Genomic DNA, 20000 nt, shown 5'->3' on the forward strand with positions numbered 1-20000 from the left:
ACGATTCTCGATGCATCACGTTGCATTTTTTCCTCCAACTCTTTTCTTAATAATAATTATATCTTTGTTATTAAAAATAAGAACAAAGATGCAAATAAACAGTAGAACAAATATAACAAAGACACAAACAGTGCTTTACTTTTTTCATTTTACATCTAAACAAAAGCATTCAAGACAAGTAAGAAAAGAAAAATTGAATACTCGCCAAGACAGATATTTTGAAATATTGTAATTCTGTGTATAGGTGTATATCGTCACAATTCCTGTCATTTCCCGGACTCCAATTCCCATAATCCTCCTTGCCAGTCACATGCACACTCCCCACACCAATCACCAATTGCCACATACAGCTGAAGCTCATTGTCTGGACTATTTAAGACTCACACACACACCACCTCATGGCGAAGTCTTGTTTAGCCTTGTGTTGCATTACTGAGCGTTATTATCCTGTCTGCCGGTCACTGTTCGTTTATGATCCTCTGCTGCCTGCCTTTGGACTGTGTATTGTTTCCTGACCTGTGAATAATATCTGCCTGTCCTGATTCCTCTCTGTTCAACGATCTCAATTCTGCCTGCTCTCTGCCATACCTGTTTGCCACTGTTTGACGCTTGCCTGTTTAACTACGAACTCTGCTTTAATAAAGCTTGCACATGCATCTGATCCTCAATCCCGCCTCGTTACAGATTTAAAATGATACTAAACTTGTGCTGAGAGGAAGCACAGCGCCAGTCGTCCAGAAGTGAGCGGAGAAAAATTGCATTTTTGAAAAAACGTATTTTTAAAAAAATTACTATTTGGAGCATTGGGATTGTTAGACCTGAGCCCAATGAACAAATTTCTGTAAAAACCTCAAATTTGGCCAAAACTGACATTTTTCATAGTGTAGACATGCAAAAACTAGTTATGAAGACATGCAAAAGTTATGAAGTTATGAAGACATACAAAAACAAGTGATTGAAGTGAAAAATGTCAAATTTGGCCAAATTTAAGGTTTTCGCAAAAATGAGTTCATTAATCCCTTGTCTAGTGACCACAATGCTCCAAATAGTAATTAAACATCTAAAATGATCTATATTTGTACATTTTCTAAATGGTGTACCTTCCTAAATATTTCCTTTGTTTCAGTAATTTGGCATGTCTCAAATAAAACAATTGACACCAAGTACAAATACGCAAAATACTACATTTTTAACAAATTTCTAATAATATTTGAATTAAGGCTGAAGATGTCAATTTTTTCAGGGCTGGACATCACTTTGTGCAATGTGAATGCCATTTCAGCTGCCACTGTAGAAATGCACTATTCGAGGTCAGCCACGATTCAATTTATTTTACTACTGAAAGTGTCTGTTTTCATAGGAGCGGTTACTGTGTTATAGTGAGTATTCAGATGGCTATGTAATCTCAACATGACATAAAACAGCTTTCATTAGACAAACTCAACTAAAAAGGAAATCTTAATATTGTTATTAAAAATGCATGTTATATGTCACTTCACATTAAAATGTGCCAAATTGGACGCAAATGTCACCAGTATGTAAAAGTCTGAACTACAACAGGTAAAAAAAACAAAAAAACAAAAAAACAAACATATATATCACACAATGTGGAAAAAAAAAAAAAAATTTTAAGATGCCAAAACACAAGCGTGTCATAATATTTTCAAAAACTGCAAACCTGCTGGTGGGCACAGCAGGTGGTTCCAAAACAATAAAATGGGAAACTATGGCGTTGGTGAGGCTATGTCAAAAAAACATTTTCTTTTGTTCAGTTTATGACTGGAATGATTATTATCTAGCTTGTGCGATAATGTGGCTTTACATAACAAAGCACAATGACCAGCAATGAGCATCAAAACATTGGCTAGACAGCTCAAAAAGATTGAACAATACCCTGATATGAAATAGGCATAGGCCGGTATGAGATTTTGACAGTATGATAACCATAAGCAAAAATATCATGGTATCATGGTATTGCAATTACAGCTCTAAAATGTGTTATTTAAAATGTCTGGGTAAAAAAAATACTTTTTTTCCCATTGAACACAATATATTTATTTTTAAGCAACATAGAATATTTGGAAAAGTAGTAAACATATATTTCAGGTTAAATAATTAAAATAAATAATTTTATTCTTCTTAATTAAATAAAATTTATAGAAAATTAAATAAATGCAGTCATTTAAGTGAGCCTAAACCTGCGGCTCAACAATAATTAGAACAAAAATAATTTAATTATTTTCCGCAAAAAGGTTGCAGTCACTTAAGTGAGTCAGGCATGTGATCACCTAAAGACAAAAAAAGAAGATATTAATAGAGTTATAATGAAAATTTTACAAAAGTATTAATAGAATTATTATGATATAATCATTTGTTTTTTTTATATTACAGAACATCAGTAAAATTATAACACTAACATTCATAGATGTCTTTTTTTACTGGGGTATAAAAATGACTTTAGAAAGATGGCAGCATCATTATTTTATTTTTACACAGAGATCGGTAGGTCTATTAGTAAAATCTTTTGATTTTAGCAATCTTTGTTTCATTATATGCCAACAGTGACAGTTCAAAAATGGGAAAAAGCACTTCTTGTGTTTTTTTTTACCTCAAATTTCCATGCCTTTAACTCAAGATTTATTAAATTTATCTTAATATCCTTTTAGATTCTCATTCTTAACAGTTTTTTTTTTTTGCTATCTTCATTTTAAAGGCCCTCGATGGTTCAATCCCAGAGATATGGAGACCTTAATGCGGCTCCATGAGTAAAGTGGTAAACTGTACACATTTTCAGTGGTCAAAAACCAAATATGGGAGACTTTGCACAAAGCTCATACTTTTTTCTTTTAAAGAGGAATATCTGAAGAACAAAAAATGTTGAAACTAGAAATGTATCTTGAGTTTTTCTATCAACTCAATTGCATAGAACATACCTTTCTGAGTGCCATAAATATTCCTTTTCCAAAGTTTGCATGCCTGTAACTCTAAAAGCATTCAAGATATCTTAATATCCTTCTAGATTCTCATTCTTAACTTTTGTTTTGAAATCTTCATTTTCAAGGCCCTATATAGTTTAGTACCATAGATATGGGGATCTCAAAGCAACTGCATGATCAAATTATTGAATTTTACGAAAACCAAATATGGATCACTTTGCACACAGCTGATACTTATTACATTTAAAGAGGAATGTCTGAAGAATAAATAGTGTTTAAACTAGAACTGTATCTTGTTTCGCTCTATCAAAAGAACTGCATAAAATACAAATCTCTGAGTACCAAAAATCCACTGAAGATGGTTCAGTTGAGGACCATTAACTTGCTCTCCAAGGTGTATTTATAAAAATTAGGGGTGTGACGAGACAGGTATCTCAAAAGACGAGACTAGACTCGAGATTGAGAAAGATTTTTACACACTATTTTTAAGAAATCCTCAATGGTGAAATACATGACTAGAAAATGTTTTAACTAATCATCTTATAATGAATGTCATTTCAGTTCTACTTTCTGAGTATGAATTATCATATGCAGTAAAAGACAACAATACTTTTGCCACAATCTCAACTGACTGACTTCTCTGTTCTGTATGATTTCAGTCTCTTCAGACCTTCTACAACTTTTGACCTCCTAACTGAACTCCTTTCCACAAACTGATCAGAAAAACAGTATAAATAAAAATGGTAACACTTTATAATAAGGTCTCATTTATTAACATTAATTAACCAACATCAACTAACAATGAGCAATATATGTGCTACAGTATTTATTAATCTTTGTTTATGTTAGTTAATAAAAATAGTCATTCATTGTTAGTTCATAGTTTACAGTGCATTAACTAATGTTAACAAATGAAACCTTACTGTTTGTGCTTAATAAGATTAGGAGAAAACTGTTATTCATTTTTTATGGTAACACTTTACAATAAGTGCAACCAAAGTGCAAATAAGACCAATTTTTTCTTTGATACAGAGCTAAGAGATGGTTACAGCTACACTGCCCAGCCTAAAATAGCTTTCATATTGGGAGATATTTGCATTCATCAGGGAGCCGCTTTCAAAATGCGGGGTATTGACATTGCGTTTGAATGCGCGCTCGCGTTTACTTTCTTTTTTAGCAATCACGTGTAACTCTGTAAATATGGAACGGTGGCAACCGTTATCCAACTGAATTAAATGTTTTTTATTTAAATACAAAGCAAAAGGACAATGGAGGCGTAATGTAAACGTAGCAGTGGCATATTCTTCATCCTAACACTCTGTCATGGCAACAACATCACGAGACTACTTTTCACCTCAACGAGAAATCTCGTCACATATTAGTCTCGTGAGATCTCGTGCCACGAGATCTCGTCACACCCCTAATAAAAATCTATATTTGAATCAGTTTTGGGGATATTTGGAAGAAGGGATTTTGTTTATTTGAACAACTTCTGAAACTTCCAAGAGTTCGAATATAACTACACATTACCACATTGACATCCCTATATCTATGAGATTGAACATTTTGGGCCTCAAAAATGAAGATTCCAAAAGAAAAGTTTAATAAGAACAATAATCTAGATATCTTTAACACTTCTTAAATTGAAGACATGTAAACTTTGGGAAAACGTTTGTTTTTGGCATTGAACTGTCATTGTTGGCATATAATGAAACAAAGATTGCTAAAATCAACAGATTGGATTAATAGACCTACAATTCTCTGTTTTATAATAAAATAATGATGCTGCCATCTTTCTAAAGTCATTTGTACACCCCTCTAAATTGGCTCCAAATCTCAGGTGAAAATGGTCATTTTGACCCCCTCAACAAAACAGAGAATTACTCAATAAATATTCATTTGTGATATTTAATGTTTAGGCTTTCATCACTATTTATGTTTGTCTTTCTACAGAAAAAATAATAAAATTAAAAATTTGAGCCGGAGACCTCTGGTTGAGTTGACACAGAATGACCCTGTAATGTATTATTAGGTGTTTGTCTTGCATCCTCAATAAACCAGCTACAGTTAATCCAAAATGCAGCTGCTAGAGTTCAATAAAATATGATCATATAACACCAATTTCATCTCTATGCTGTTCACAAAACTAGTACCTAGGATATCCACTACAGTCCACCGAAGGAGGGAGAGCATTTTAGCTCCTAAACTCTGGAAAAGCCTTCCTGATAATGCTCAGGGCTCATACTTTCCCAGTTTAAATCTAGATTAAAGACACAAGCATTCACATAATGCATCGCATAGCCTTGTACTCTGGTTATATCACATGAAATGTGCATGATTATCTTTTGCTTAAAATGTTATGAACAGCAGCTACGCTAATTATTTTCCATTTGCTTTTCTAGCTCAGGATGCTACTCATTAAAGCTTATGTCACGGTTTCTGGTGACAGCAGTTGTAAATTACAGGAATTACAGTAAAGTATCAGATCACTATAATTTGAGATGTACAGTTGAATTAGCTGCATCTGATCTAAACACTGAAGCCTAATGATGCAGAACCACTTATTACCTGAGTTATGGCAAAACATTAATCAGGTAAAGAGGCATTTGACAATTCTCCCAAACAAACACATCCTCCACTGAATGTCTTTATTTAAAAAAAAAGAGGATGCTAAACTCAGAATGGCTAAACAAAGAAGGCCACTCACACAGAAGTGAAAGTGTAGAACAATTACAGTCTGGATGTGTCTACTTGTTGGGGGTTTATCCAGCTGTTAAAATGGGATGTCTTTGGCAAAACAGCTGGGCTTTATTCATTAACTCTACAACATTAAGTATTTTGTGTTTTCCCTTTATGCCATTAAGAACCACTTACATAGTAAACAGCATTTATGTACTGGTAATTATTAAATTTGTGATGAAATAGAAATAGTGACAGATCTTTTCTATCAGATTGTGATGTAAGCCCGAATGTAAGAGATTATCTTTAAAAATGTAGGGGGCGGAGACTTGCTTTTATGCATCGGTTGTTGATTGGATTGTGGTTTTAAGCACAATAAGCGTCTGGAGAAGTCCTGCAAATGTTACCAGGCCAGAGACAAATTTGTCATTTCACCAGATCTAGTTATGACATTTTCATTAAAAATTACGAGGTCAATAAAAACGTTAAAAGTGAAATAAACACGGATGAATCAGAATTTTGGGTAAAATGGTAACGTAAATTTTAATTTCATGCCAACCGTTTCTAATAAATGATTAATAAGGATGCACCGATATGAAACTTTTGGCCAATACCGATAACTCTTTATATTTGAAAGCCGATAACTGATATATTGGCCGATTAATCTAAATCCATATTTTATATAATTTTTGAGAGCCTGATTACAAATCAAAAGTCTCACCATTAAAGCCATGTCCCAAGCACACAATTATAATGATGTTATATTGTATTATTACATTTTATGTAGCCTATACAACAGATTTGAGGTGCACATGTTGTACTTAATGGTATTTTCCTTTTTGAAGTGATTTCAATCATATTTCAAGCAATTCAAAACCATCATGGTGAACAGTGCACATCTGAAGTGTCTCGGCTGAAGGAAATAATCCATTATTTATCAGCTTTAATATATCAGCCAAATTTTCTTATTGGACTGATAACAATAACATTAAAAATGAACATATATATCGGCCGATAATGATATGGTGACCAATGTATCGTGCATCCCTAATGATTAATCAACATTAATATTGGCATCCTTCTACACTTTGGGCCGCAGTTTTTCAAGCACATTAAACGTGAACTCACTTCGTTTTTTGTGTATGCTTAGTCGGTTTTTAATTATCTTATTCTGACTCATAGAAATATTAAGTATATGTAATGGTGTTTCACCAAAACTGTTTGTTTCATCTAATATTTTTTTCATTTTCATCTGTATTTTTTAGGGATGCATCAATATGAAAATTTTGGCCGATACCGATAACCGATAATTCTGTATATTTGAAAGCTGATAACCGATATATTGGCCGATAAATCTAAATCCAAATTTTTATATAGTTTTTGAGAGCCTGATTACAAAGACAAACGTCTCACCATTAAAAGCCATGTCCCAAACACACAATTATAATGTTCTCATTATAATCTTATGTAACCTATATGACAGATTTGTGTAGCACATGTTGCAAGTGATTCCAATCATATTTCAAGCAATTCAAAACCATCATGGTGAACAGTGTGCATCTGAAGCGTTTCGGCTGAAGGAAATAATCCATAATTTATCGGCTTTAATATATGAGCCTAATTTTCTTATCGGGCCGATAACGATAACATTAAAAATGAACATATATCAGCCGATAACGATATGGTGGCCGATATATTGTGCATCAACATTGAACATTTTGTCTTGTAAATTACATTTCACTTTGTTTAGTTGACTAGTGTTTTTTCTTCAGAATCGTTGGAGAATCGGGGTCTCCATATTAAACAAAAAAACAAAAAAATGAAAATTTTGTATTTGAAAGCCGATAACCGATATATTGGCCGATAAATCTAAATTAAAATTTTTTATAGTTTTTTAACATTAAAAATGAACATATATCAGTCGATACCGATATGGTAACTGATATACCGTGCATCCCTAATGATTAATCAACATTAATATTGGCATCCTTCTACACTTTGGCCCACAATTTAAGCATATTAAACGTGAACTCACTACATTTTTTGGATGAAAATTTTGGCAACTCTGTATATTTGAAAGCCGATAACTGATATATTGGCTGATAAATCTAGATCCAAATTTATATAATTTTTGAAAGCCTGATTAAAAAGACAAAAGTCTCACCAGTCACCATTAAAACCCATGCACCAAGCACACAAAGGAAATAATCCATTATTTATCGGCTTTAATATATCGGCCAAATTTTCTTATTGTGCCGATAACATTAAAAATGAACATATATCGGCTGATACTGATAAAGTGGCCAATATATCGTGCATCCCTAGTATTTTTACACATCTTTGATTCGATTTTGACTAGTAGCGCAACTAAAACTAGTACTATTACTTAAACTAGTAACATTCAAATAAAATCACAATAATAAAATGAAAAATATTACTAGTAACAACTGAAAAGACATACTTGTGACAAATCCACAAGTATAAATGGAACTGATACTGGTAACCATTTGAATAGGAAACAACATCTTACAGCAAAAATGAACAAGTCCTAGTGACTACTGAATAGATACTAGTCATTATTAGAATAAAAAAATAGTCAAATAAAATAAACACAAGCAAGTTTTAAGGAATAAATGTCCAAACGGTTTGCCATAGACCGCCTGGTCACACGTGACATCATAACAAAACCGTTATCTTGATCCAAAATGACATCATCACGCAACACGGGTCGTGATAACATCTCCACACTCCAGTTGATTAATATTAGTGAGATAACGATAATAATATATTAAAAATCAATTAATGAACCAGTTTCATTTAAGCAGACCTCACGACAGCAAGATGCGGGAGAATTAGCAAAATAAAAACGCATAGTTACGTCACAACGAGCGACTATATATCAACAAAAGCGTGTTATAAAGTTAGCAGAAATATTCAAATGTCAAGTAAAGCGGCTCTGATGGGCCTCTTAAAGAACAAAACCCAACCAGACCACTTCAGATAAACAATACACGAGTGCTTCCTCCACATCCACCTGTTAAGACCCTCATAACTTTGGTATTAAGCTATAATCATAACCATAAACATAAGTCGGGCGTCTCCTTACCTGACTCGCTTTGTGCAGCTGCTTTTTAAACCCCGCCACCGACATCCTTAAAATAAATGAAACACGAAGAGAGGTGACAAGAAAATCTTCAGGGGGTAAAAGATGGTGATCCGATCCTTCAAAAAAGCACAAATAAGAGTATATATGAAACGCTTTCGGTTTATTTCACCGCCGCTGGAAGATGGACCTGCATTTCGCGGTGGGTTTTTTCCTCACTGACAAGTGCTGGTCGGTTATGTTTGTTCCGAGGATTGTGATTGGCGGAAAGGCGCATACGTCACGGCAGCATCTCGGAGAACCCCCTTACTAACAAAAACACAATATATCAGGGTTTGACATCCATCTAGGAAATAAGTGGCGACTCTAAACCATTCTTCATAGGCACTGATCCAGAATCCAGACGATTATGTAAACATTTGCAATGGATCTAAGATGTGAAACTGTGATTTAGTGGCTCCCAACTCCAGAACAGCACATTTCAGATGTCTCCCTAATCAAACACATCTTATTTAACTCATCAGCTCGTTAGACCTCAGATTGGTGTGTCAGATAAGAGAGATGTCAATAATGTGGATTGTTGGGGTCGGGGGTACTCCAGGACCAGGTTTGGGAAACATTGATTTAGTGATTTAGCATTATCTGCTGCCCCCTACTGGCACTTCGTGAACCCTACCAGGAGAACACACTGTGCTGTGTCACTATAGTGAAAATATGTTAAAGGATTAGTTCACTTTCAAATAAAAATTTCTTGATAATTTACTCACCCCAAAGTTATCCAAGATGTTCATGTCTTTCTTTCTTCAGCCGAAAAGAAATTGAAGGTTTTTGATGAAAACATTCCTGGATTATTCTCCTTATAGTGGACTTCAATGGACTCCAAACGGTTGAAGGTCAAAATTACAGTTTCAGTGCAGCTTCAAATGGCTTTAAATGATACCAGACGAGGAATAAGGGTCTTATCTAGAGAAACCATCGCTCATTTTCTAAAAAAATAAAATAAAATTATTAGGGCTGTCAAAATAACGCAGATTAATCCATTCCATATTGAACTTGGAGCCGGTCTCGCGTGCGAGCTCTTTCAAAGTAAGCACAGTCTTTGCACTCTCTCTACCTCACACATAATAATCTAAATCGACTGACACAATGCTAAAAGTTCAGAATCCATGTTTCACGAGGCGCATTCGGAGATTGTTTTTCCTGAATAACCGCTGGGTGTGAATAGTGCTCAAAGATCGTCACCTCATCTTCTCTGCAGGCGTCCTGCACGTGCAGCTGACATGAACCACACTTTCAGTAAACAAAAAGAAAATCCTATCCAGTGGTGAAGTGTTTTCTGTGTTGACAAATCTTTTGCGATGTCCTAATAACAGTCGCGATTCACATGCAACGCGTCAACGTCCGCTAATGTCCGATTCGCGACCTAATGACTCATTTGAACAGATTCATTTAATGAATCATGACAACAACTGATCTGTCCACACTGTCTATAATGAATCATTTACTCAAACAACTCAGAAATGAGAACATAAGTGTGCTTACCCCATTTAGCAAGAGTGGTTAGTAAAATTAGCCTTAATAATCCACAATATTTTCATGTTATTTAAATGACAAAGTGTAGTAAATTAGGCCTACCTATAAAATCAGTTAGTTTAGACTGGAGTGAGGTGAAACCAGAACAAAGCAAGTTGTTGTTAGCTAGGTGCATTCAATTGGATATGGTAGAAAATTATATTATTAGTTAATATAACTTCTAAATGCTACTTTTTAATACTTTTCAGGTTTAGCAAAAAAAGCATCTTCTCTTTCAAAGCTATAAAATCCCTTTTTTGTTTCAAGAAAGAATTTACTGTTTGTGTGGATGACCGTGTCTGTCACCACCAAAGACCATTTTTGACCCAGGAAAAACCCTGCATTGATTCATTTGAATTGAAATATTTAAGACTTTCACAGCAAATATTATGTATGCGATTAATTTAGATTAATTAATCACATAGTATGTAATTAATTAGATTAAAATTTTTAATCGATTGACAGCCCTAGAAATTATATACATTTTAACCATAAATGCTCATCTTGAACTATCTCTCTTCTTCTTCTTCTCTATTAGAATTCCGGCAGTGTAAGTGTATTACTGCCCTCCTCAGGTCAAAGTTTGAACTAAATTGTCATATACAATATGCTAGTGCAAGTATATAACAATTAGTTCAAACTTTGACCTGTGGAGGGCAGTAATACACTTACACTGCCGGAATTCTAATAGAGAAGAACAGTGGCGGCTGGTGCAAAAAAAATTTGGTGGGGCACAATTTATTTATTTATTTTTTAGATATGCAGGAATGAATAGGCTAATTGTTAAATAATCATTTAACAAGTGATATAATAATGTATCATTACTAATCTAAAACATGGAAAATTCAGTATTTAAAGCATGCATAGGACTGGGATCTAAAAAAAAAAAAAAAATCTGTATTTAATTAAAAAAAATATATATATATATATATATTTCACATCCTGCCCAATATTGTCCTAGAAACAATGTTCATATTGAAGACTATAAAAACAAACATGAATGCATGCGCGCGGCGGCGCTCGTTCACGGAAGTTTGTGCTTGCTGAAGGCTCGTCCACGCCTGACTGCAAAATGGAAATATTTTCTCGACTTTCTAACATTTGCAGATGGAGAATATATCTGTGAAATGTAAATAATGCACTGAGAAAATTATTGGATGTCACTTCAGTTTAAAAAAAAATATTAAGAGGTATGTTAGTTTCCACCAATCGCTGCACAAGTTAAGGTTACGTATGATGACGAAAGCACGTTAGTGCTAGCCCTCCCGGAACCCATAGAGATTGCATTGCAGTGCCTGCAGTTCGAAAATAAAGTTTTTTGAATGGAAGTCTATGGGAGCAGTCAGGGCAAATCTCCGCCAGACTGAAATGCCCAAAAAGAGGCGGTACTCCACAGAGCGTGACTCGATGCTGATTGGACTATATCCAGAGGCAGAACAAACAGCCTAGCAGTGACAGCTAGCGTAACTCTGGTTGAATGTGATTGAAAAATCCGTCCCCTCACTTTGGTGCGTTGCCCTATTGCCCTAATGAAGAAACCGCCCCTGGAGAAGAAGAAGAGAGCTAGTTCAAGATGAGCATTTATGGTTAAAACGTATAAAATGTAAAAAAAATTTTAGAAAATGACTGATGGTTTCGCTAGATAAGACCCTTATTCCTCGTCTGGTATCGTTTAAAGCTCTTTGAAGCTGCACTGAAACTGTAATTTTGACCTTCAACCGTTTAGAGGCCAGTGAAGTCCACTATAAGGAGAATAATCCTGGAATGTTTTCATCAAAAACCTTCATTTCTTTTTGACTGAAGAAAGAAAGACATGAACATCTTGGATGACATGTGGGTGAGTAAATAATTATCAGGAAATTTTAATTTGAAAGTGAACTAATCCTTTAAGTGTCATGCAGGGAATTGAATGTCAATTTACAGTTAGGCTAGTCTCCCATAAGTCAGAGCTTCAGACTGACGGCAGAAGGTCTGAACTCTATCGCAGCTTTCATTCGGCTTTTCATTGCCCACACACAGTTCGTTTTGCTCTGTGTCATGTTTAGGGGCGTGAAAAATGTAAAGTCGATGTCCCTACAATAAGATAGCCTTACGAAATGCGCTGATGGCGTGGGATACTCTGCAGCAGCTGGCATCCTGCTCAGTCTAGTCTGAGTATAAACACTTATTATAGGTGTACTGAAGTGATTCAAGACAAAAACATGGGTTGAAATAAATTTAAAACAAAAAAGATACATAATGTACCTTTAAATTTGTAATGATATTTCACAATATGCCTTATAACTATTTTTACTGTATTTTAATAAATAACAAATGCAGCCTTGGTCAGTGTAAAATACTTCTATAAGTATCTATCTGTCTGTCTGACTATCTATCTATATGAATACTAATGTATTCAGGGAAATGTAAGGCAATGACACAACCAGTTCTCTAAAGCAGCTCAAAGATGCATGTCATAAATCTTCAATTGGAAAGCATTTTTAGACAGAGCGCAACACAAGAGTTACAATTTATGATAATGGAAGAACATCATGGAAACAAACAAGGTCAAGAAGAGGAGTAAGGATGTGTGATAGAAGGGTAGGGAGGCAAAACAGAGGAAGACGTAGATAAGGCATAGGGCGTAGGCACGTTTCTAGTGAAATAAGGACAACTATTGTAAGCAATGTTCATGACCTACAATGGCTTATCCGGGTCTAAATGTGCAGCTGAACGTTTGGAGAAAAACCTTTTCTTCAATCATTCAAGCATTTCATAGATATATCAGGTATGTATTTCAGCAATGTTCAATGCACTCTAATATGGTATGCATGCTATAATCTGAATATTACAGTGGCATTTTTACACTTACAGTATAGTAGGCTAAATTAACTTTATACATACTATACACATGAATACATATATACAGTGTATGTATAAGTCTTGTCTTTTTTATCACAAGGACATTTTACAGTGATTTGCTGACAGACCAACTGTAAATACAAAACAAATCCTGTCCAGTCTTTTGCAATCAATCTCCCATATACAGTAATGTATCCATTTGTACTGTTAAAATTGATATATGCCATACAAAGTGCAGCAGCGGTCTTGTGCAGTTTTAATCACTGTCATAAAAACTGTAGCCATACTAGTTTACATCTGAAATATTCATCACTGTTATATTGAAAACATGGCTAAGGATTTGTTCGAGAACAATGACACGAGGACTTGTCATTCAGATGGCACTGATATGTTCATTGACATAAATACTTGCTTTTGAGACATGAACTAAGGATTTTGAGCAAGTTACAAGCTTTTGGAGGTAATCCAATATGTTGTGCTGTTTTTACGAATTGTTTCGAGAAATGAACATACTGTTTTGCAAATTTTAAGGATGATTTGAGAAATGTGCCAAAGCAACTGAGAAAAACTGTCATTTTGAGAATGTGACATTTAACCTGTAGCTTCATAAGTTCACCACTAGATGTCCTACATAGTCCTAACAATTAGCTCTAACTTCATTTCTTCATGGGTGTCTGTGTCTGTCTCTTATTCCCATATTCATCAGCTCTATAAAGCATTGTGTGTCTCATCACAGTTTTTCTCAGTCACTTTGGCACATTTCTCAGATCATCCTTAATATTGGCAAACTATTATGTGCATTTCTCAAAACAATTCGTATAAACAGCACCACACGATGGATTACCTGCAAAAGCCTGTAACTTGCTCAAAATCCTTAGTTCATGTCTCAAAAGCAAGTATTTATGTCAATGATCTAATACTTTCCCCTTCATTATAGTGAAATTCAAAATTCATCAATTCAGGACACATTTGCAAAAAGTCTAATAGAAATGTGTAGAAAATATGATTGACAGTTTATGACAAGTAGTTCAACCATTTTGCATTTTATGGCTTATGAAAGGAACTAATGCTTTGAGCGGTAAGACTATTCAACATATATTTTGATAAACATGACATAAGCGTTTGATAATGTAGGAAACAGCAGACAATACATAATCAATTGCACGACTGTACAAAAGCATATGCAATTTGTTCGAAACAATGAGAAATTGCTTTTATGATGTGCACAGAAGATGTGGAGGTTGAACAAGTGGTTTTGAGAATTTCAGTTGTGATCTGAGCAACTGAGAAAAACTGTAATTTTGAGAATGTAACCTGTAGCTCCATAAGTTCACCACTAGATGTCCTAGCATTTTTCTCTAACTACATTTCTAAGTTTCTTTGTCTGTCTCTTATTCCCATATTCTTCAGCTTTATAAAGTATTGTCTCATTAAAAAAAAAAAAAACTTCTCAGCTGCGTATTCATTAATATTGAACACAACATAAATCTACTTTTTATTTGTACTTTATATTTACCATTGGTGGTTGCCCTGCTCTTCAGATATCAGTATTGGTGTGCATTGTGAAAAAGTCCATATGAATGTATATATTCGATTTAAAGACATGCATGGTTGTGTTGTTTTGTGTTTTTTACCTTTCTGAGGAAAGTATAAAGTCAAGTGACATTTAGTAAAAAACAAGCATTATAGTTTTGCCAAGCAATTATAAAACCTGGATTAGGATTTAGGCACAAAGGAATGGCTAGTGTAAAAGATCAGGGTTGTGCTGTTGATTTCAAAGAGACTGTTCTGAATACAGGATGACTAGTCTCTCGTATCCAGACCTTCAGACAGCGGACCGTGGGCGTGACGTCTGAGACTACAGGATGACTACACCTAATAAGAATAGCATTGCTATTTTCTCCAAGATCCACAAATTTAGTGGTTTTTATCCAAGTTTACTGGGCCATCTAGATGAAAGTCCAGTCACTATAGTCTCAGTCTGCATCTTTTGAATAGTTTCTGTTAGTCAATCAAGAACAGAAGAATCCCCAGTAAAAATTAATAGTGTGTGTGAATGGCAATATGAAAGAATTTTGCAGTAAAATATCCAAAAACCACTAGGTCAGTGTTATATGTTTTGCTCACTTGAGTACTTACAATATCCCAAATGTTTGCAACTATTTGTAAATCGTGAGAAAATTGCGATTTTAACCAAGGCTGCGGGGCGTGTGAGGAGTCGCCTGTCAATTGGGTCATACCCGCGTTACCCTCGGTTTCCGGTTTATTTTGTAGAAACCATGGAAACACCAAAGATGCTTTAATATATTACATGTTTTAATAGACAAGTGAACAACTGTTTTGGTATATTTATACATAGAAAACTAATTATTGCTCAACACAGAGTGTTAAAATCACATTTTCTTGATTTTTTGCGAGTCTCATGCTTTACCATGCCTCAGAGAAAAACACTGTTTTTTCAAGTAGCTAACATAGCATAATCAGATGCAGCTTTATTTTTAGTAACAGTAATACAGCATTTTCTCCACCATACAATACGTTTTAAAAAATAATTGCATGCCGTTTATCAACACAAGCCGTCCAGCATTTAATCTGATATTGTAAAATGGATCTATCTTACTGCAGTGTGTAACAGATTCTCACAGCAGCCGCCGAGCGAACGCACAGAGTAACGTTATAACATCATTTTCGACACACTCAAATGTATCTAATATGATAAACAGAGCTGCGTTACCTCATACTCATGACCGGAAAAGCAGAAGCGGCGCCGGTGAATGTGTCATAATAAAAGTCCCGCTGCTCGTGAGGCCTGTGTTGATCAATCGCTCCAGCTCTTCGTTCAGCTCCACAACACTCGCTCCTGCTCTGCTTTATACTACAGTAATGTTAATAATCGCATCCATTAACATGATTTCTTCCCGAGTCCTATCCCAATTGTTTTCCACCATCCGTTGAGGTGAAGACCACATGTCCCAAGATTCTGTGCTCAAACCTGCCGTCATCAAGCTACGCCTTTGTTTTGAATAGGCCTCTAGCGGACAGAAAATTCTAAATATTGGTATTAAAATAGTATTTAATCAATGACTTACAGTTAGTTTTTCCATGTTATGAGGTTAGTCAATTCCATCGTATCTGTAACATGCATAAAATGCAAAAAAACAAAAAACAAACAGTCTTTATTACAAACACAGGGACTGAACAAAGGAAACCAAAGACACAGCTGAAGCTGATGGGTAACTATAGAAACAAACAATGACATAATCTGTAGCAAAAGAAACTTTCCCATATAAAACTTGTATACATAAATGTTTATCTCTTTATGAGAATTTTTACAAAAATGCTTGTGGAGAAAATTAATGTTTCAAGAACCACTGAGCAATTAAAAAAAGAGTATGATGTTCAGTTAAATCAATTAGTATTGATGATTCATAAAAAAACATTGATCATAATTATCACAAAGTGGTTTCATTAAATGTAATTATTTTGTGAATACTCCTAAGCATTTATGGAAGGTTGTGGCATGAATATAGCAAGAATATGAGATAATACATTTATCATTACATCAATTATGTTTGTTCAGCAATCACACTTTCTGTCCTACTTTCAGATTATCCACTATAATACCAACAGTTTGGTGTGAATTAGAAAAACCCGTCCTGTAATGTTGCCAACTAAAAATGCTTTGTCAACTCTTTTTATGCTTCTGACTTCACAACGAGTTTATATTACATCAAGAACTGTGACTTCACTCTGTTCTTTTCCTTTTGTCATGCTGCTGAAACAATTCTTGATTGTGAAAGATTGGTAAAATGAGCTTTGCTCAAGCCAAATTAGGACAAATGTCTTAACTAAACAATGGAATATTATGAAGATGCTACAGTGTAAATATGCAGGAGAGTAAAAAGTACACTTTGTTTTTTTGTTTCTTAATAACTTAGGCTTTTAACCGTAGAAAACACTGCCAATGAGCAGACAAAACTGTTACATCTCTGACTCAGACATTTACTGTTACACAACATGAACAAGTTCTGGAAAACATTGTTGTCCATGTTACGTCACATACTACTTGTTACTGACGGTGAACCTGGATTGACCAATAAAGGAGTGAATAAGAGCCAGTTTGGTTAACTGTTTCAGCACTTTATAATATCACGTTTCCAGTGGCCAGTGATCACATGATCATATGATCCACTTTTACCACCTTATAGCAGACTTCAACAGATGGTGCAAATAAAAGTGTCGGTGTCAGCATTATGTAAGGTAAACCTCTCTCCGCTGGCCTCAAGAGGCACACCAGCGACTGACACTATAGTTTAGTGTCCATGTTAGTGTGTCGAGAGAGAGAGACTTATATACATTGATATTAAACAAGCATTTTCTTACACAGTATTCGTGGAAATTCTCTGAAAAATATGTGCAGGATCTATTGACAAGTCTGTTATATTGGGATATCACTAATAATATAAATATATATATTTGGGTCATTGACGAATAAGGTTTTTAAAAGTGTAAAACAACAATGGAGATAATTAATTTTGAAGGTTTATTAAGTGTTAACTATGAGATTATGTGGTTTTTATAATCAATTAACTCTGCTTTAGTAATTTTTCATAAGATGGACATAAAGTCATACAATTTAACCAAAATTTCGGTTTAACCGAATGACACTTTTGGTTATACCAAATGACGATATTTTCAAACAATGCTAACAGGCTGATATCAAAAGAACAATCAAACATTTTATATTTAGTACAAGTTTTTAAAATATTACAACATTTTCCATGTTTTATAGCGGTTGTACCGAATGACCTGATGTTTCGGGACATGCGTATGATCAAACATGAATTTTTCAAATAGTTAAGAGAGCGTTAGTTACTTTGCTTTACGACCATGTGATCCTTTGCAGGTGTCTGAATGATGTCACATCCTGTCACATGATATTGACCGCATTACTTGATCCAAAATGGCCCCTTTACATCAGTTACTCCGATTGACATCAATGAAACTCATTTTTCCAGACATTCTTTCTCATAACAAAGCAACGACTTCTACACATAATTTTAATGCCATTTTGCACTATGTTGATATATGATGTTATAAAATCATGCCAGAATAAAAAATATATACCTTTATTACATTTTAAGATATTTTAATCACAAAAGAAATGTATTGTGTTGGCCTTTGGACGGTTAAACCGAATGACCTTTTGACACTTCAAAATCTTTAAAATACATTTATATGTAGCAAAATATAATTAAAACCTTTTAGATTCAATAAAAAAGATCTAGTTGTTCTACCTTACATACTTTGGATGTCATATCTTTGTTTTTTATTATTATTAAGGCTTTGGACAAAAAAAAAAAAAAAAAGACCCATCACATCATTGATATAAAACACACTTTTAAAAATAAAGGTTCTTTTGGCCATGAAGAACTTTTAACATCCATGGAATCTGTCCAATGCACAAAAGCACGGGTCTTTGTGGCATAGGTCACTGTATGATGAAAATGTGCCGTTCAAAAGTTTTTTTTTTTTTAAGAAATTAATAATTGTATTCCACAAGGATGCATTTACAATAAATGCTCCTGTTATGAACTTTCATTTCATTAAAAAATCCTGAAATATAAATCTGTAATGGTTTCTTCAAAACTATGAAGTAACTGCTTTCAACAAAACAGTAAATCAGCATATTAGAATGATTTCTGAAGGATCATGTGACACTGAAGACTGGAGTAATGATGCAGAAAATGATCAAATGTTCTTAAGAATGTATCACAGCAAGTTTTTCAGGGGTTCTTCATGACATCAGTGGGAAAACCCTCCTTTTGCAACCTAAGAGTGAATATTGAAATCAGTGAGACATATACTAGTCGTTCTTCTTTTTCTTCTGTTGCACAAAAAAGCCCTTTAATCCGATGAAGATGACTGTTGAGTCAGCGAGATACTCCTCACATCCTGGGTGTAGCACCTAACAAGCTACTGAATTCAAACCTCTTATTATATAGACCACTGATACGCACAAGGACAAAGGTGAAGCGTCTAGACATTTTTCCTTCCCCTGTATTTTTATAAGGACTACAATTTTTGGTCATTTTAAACCCCAGCACTTCCAAAGCATATCATTAATGCTTCTCAAATATAGGCGCTAGCTAAAAGGAAAACTCTTATTATTGTATAGAAAGTCCCTTTTGGACTCCTGTTTATAATATTGGATATCAGATTCTAGGCTAAATTTTGATTTGAACTTAAAGTTGGAGGGATTGAAGATAAAAAGTAGGCCTATTGGGGAAAAAAGTTCACTGTTTTAACTCTTGTGTGGTCTTCTTTTGGGGGCTACACTCGTGGTCTTCAGGGTCTCTGGAGACCCCAGGCAACAAAATGTAATTTTGTAACAATATAATATATTTTTTAAAAAGCAAAGTAATTTTTATTGTTAGAATTGTGATTTCATAACATTTAGATATGAATCCAACTGAAAAAAACTTGTGAAAAGATGTCTTTCAGTCAGTCAAATAGCACATAGTGGAGCTCTGCAGCCATCTACTGGTAAAAGTGATCTTTTTTTTACATTTAAAACTGCATTTTCCAAAAGATGGGCAAAAATCTTATACTAAACCGTGTCAAATTATCCATGTTATCCCCATGAATGAAAGTTAGAAATGTGGGTCTTTTATAAAGTAAATTTTACACAAAAAGCTGTTTATGCATAAAAACCTATTTTTAAAAAAATATTTTTTAAATTTATTTATATAAACAAATCCTCCAAAAACTGCACAGATGTTGAGCAAAAACATTAATACACAGAGTAAAATTACATTGGTTTTTAAAAAATATATTATATTGTTACAAAATTATATTTTGTTGCCTGT

General features: G+C 34.2%; 1 protein-coding gene and 1 long non-coding RNA gene across 3 annotated transcripts in view; both read right to left on the reverse strand.

The window, feature by feature from the left end:
- The window catches only part of sh3gl3a (SH3-domain GRB2-like 3a), a 50858-nt gene extending 41751 nt beyond the window's left edge, over positions 1-9107 (reverse strand). Inside the window, exon 1 of one of the 2 annotated variants that reach the window (XM_067401098.1) lies at positions 8722-9107. Coding sequence is in view for 1 of the 2 variants with exons in the window: in XM_067401097.1 (XP_067257198.1) it covers positions 8722-8766 (45 nt within the window). In the remaining variant the exon portion in view is untranslated. The remainder of the gene's footprint in view (positions 1-8721) is intronic. The other variant, XM_067401097.1, reaches the window with a different exon arrangement.
- A 6827-nt stretch (positions 9108-15934) lies between these two features.
- LOC137029989 (uncharacterized) lies at positions 15935-17048 on the reverse strand. Its single transcript, XR_010896364.1, has 3 exons — positions 16693-17048; positions 16221-16263; positions 15935-16162 (listed from the first exon to the last, which is right to left on the reverse strand). It is a non-coding gene; the product is annotated as an uncharacterized lncRNA (long non-coding RNA).
- Positions 17049-20000: the final 2952 nt, after the last annotated feature.

The sequence above is a fragment of the Chanodichthys erythropterus genome, chromosome 11, assembly GCF_024489055.1.
Source record: "Chanodichthys erythropterus isolate Z2021 chromosome 11, ASM2448905v1, whole genome shotgun sequence".
In the NCBI taxonomy this organism is placed as follows: Eukaryota; Metazoa; Chordata; class Actinopteri; order Cypriniformes; family Xenocyprididae; genus Chanodichthys; species Chanodichthys erythropterus.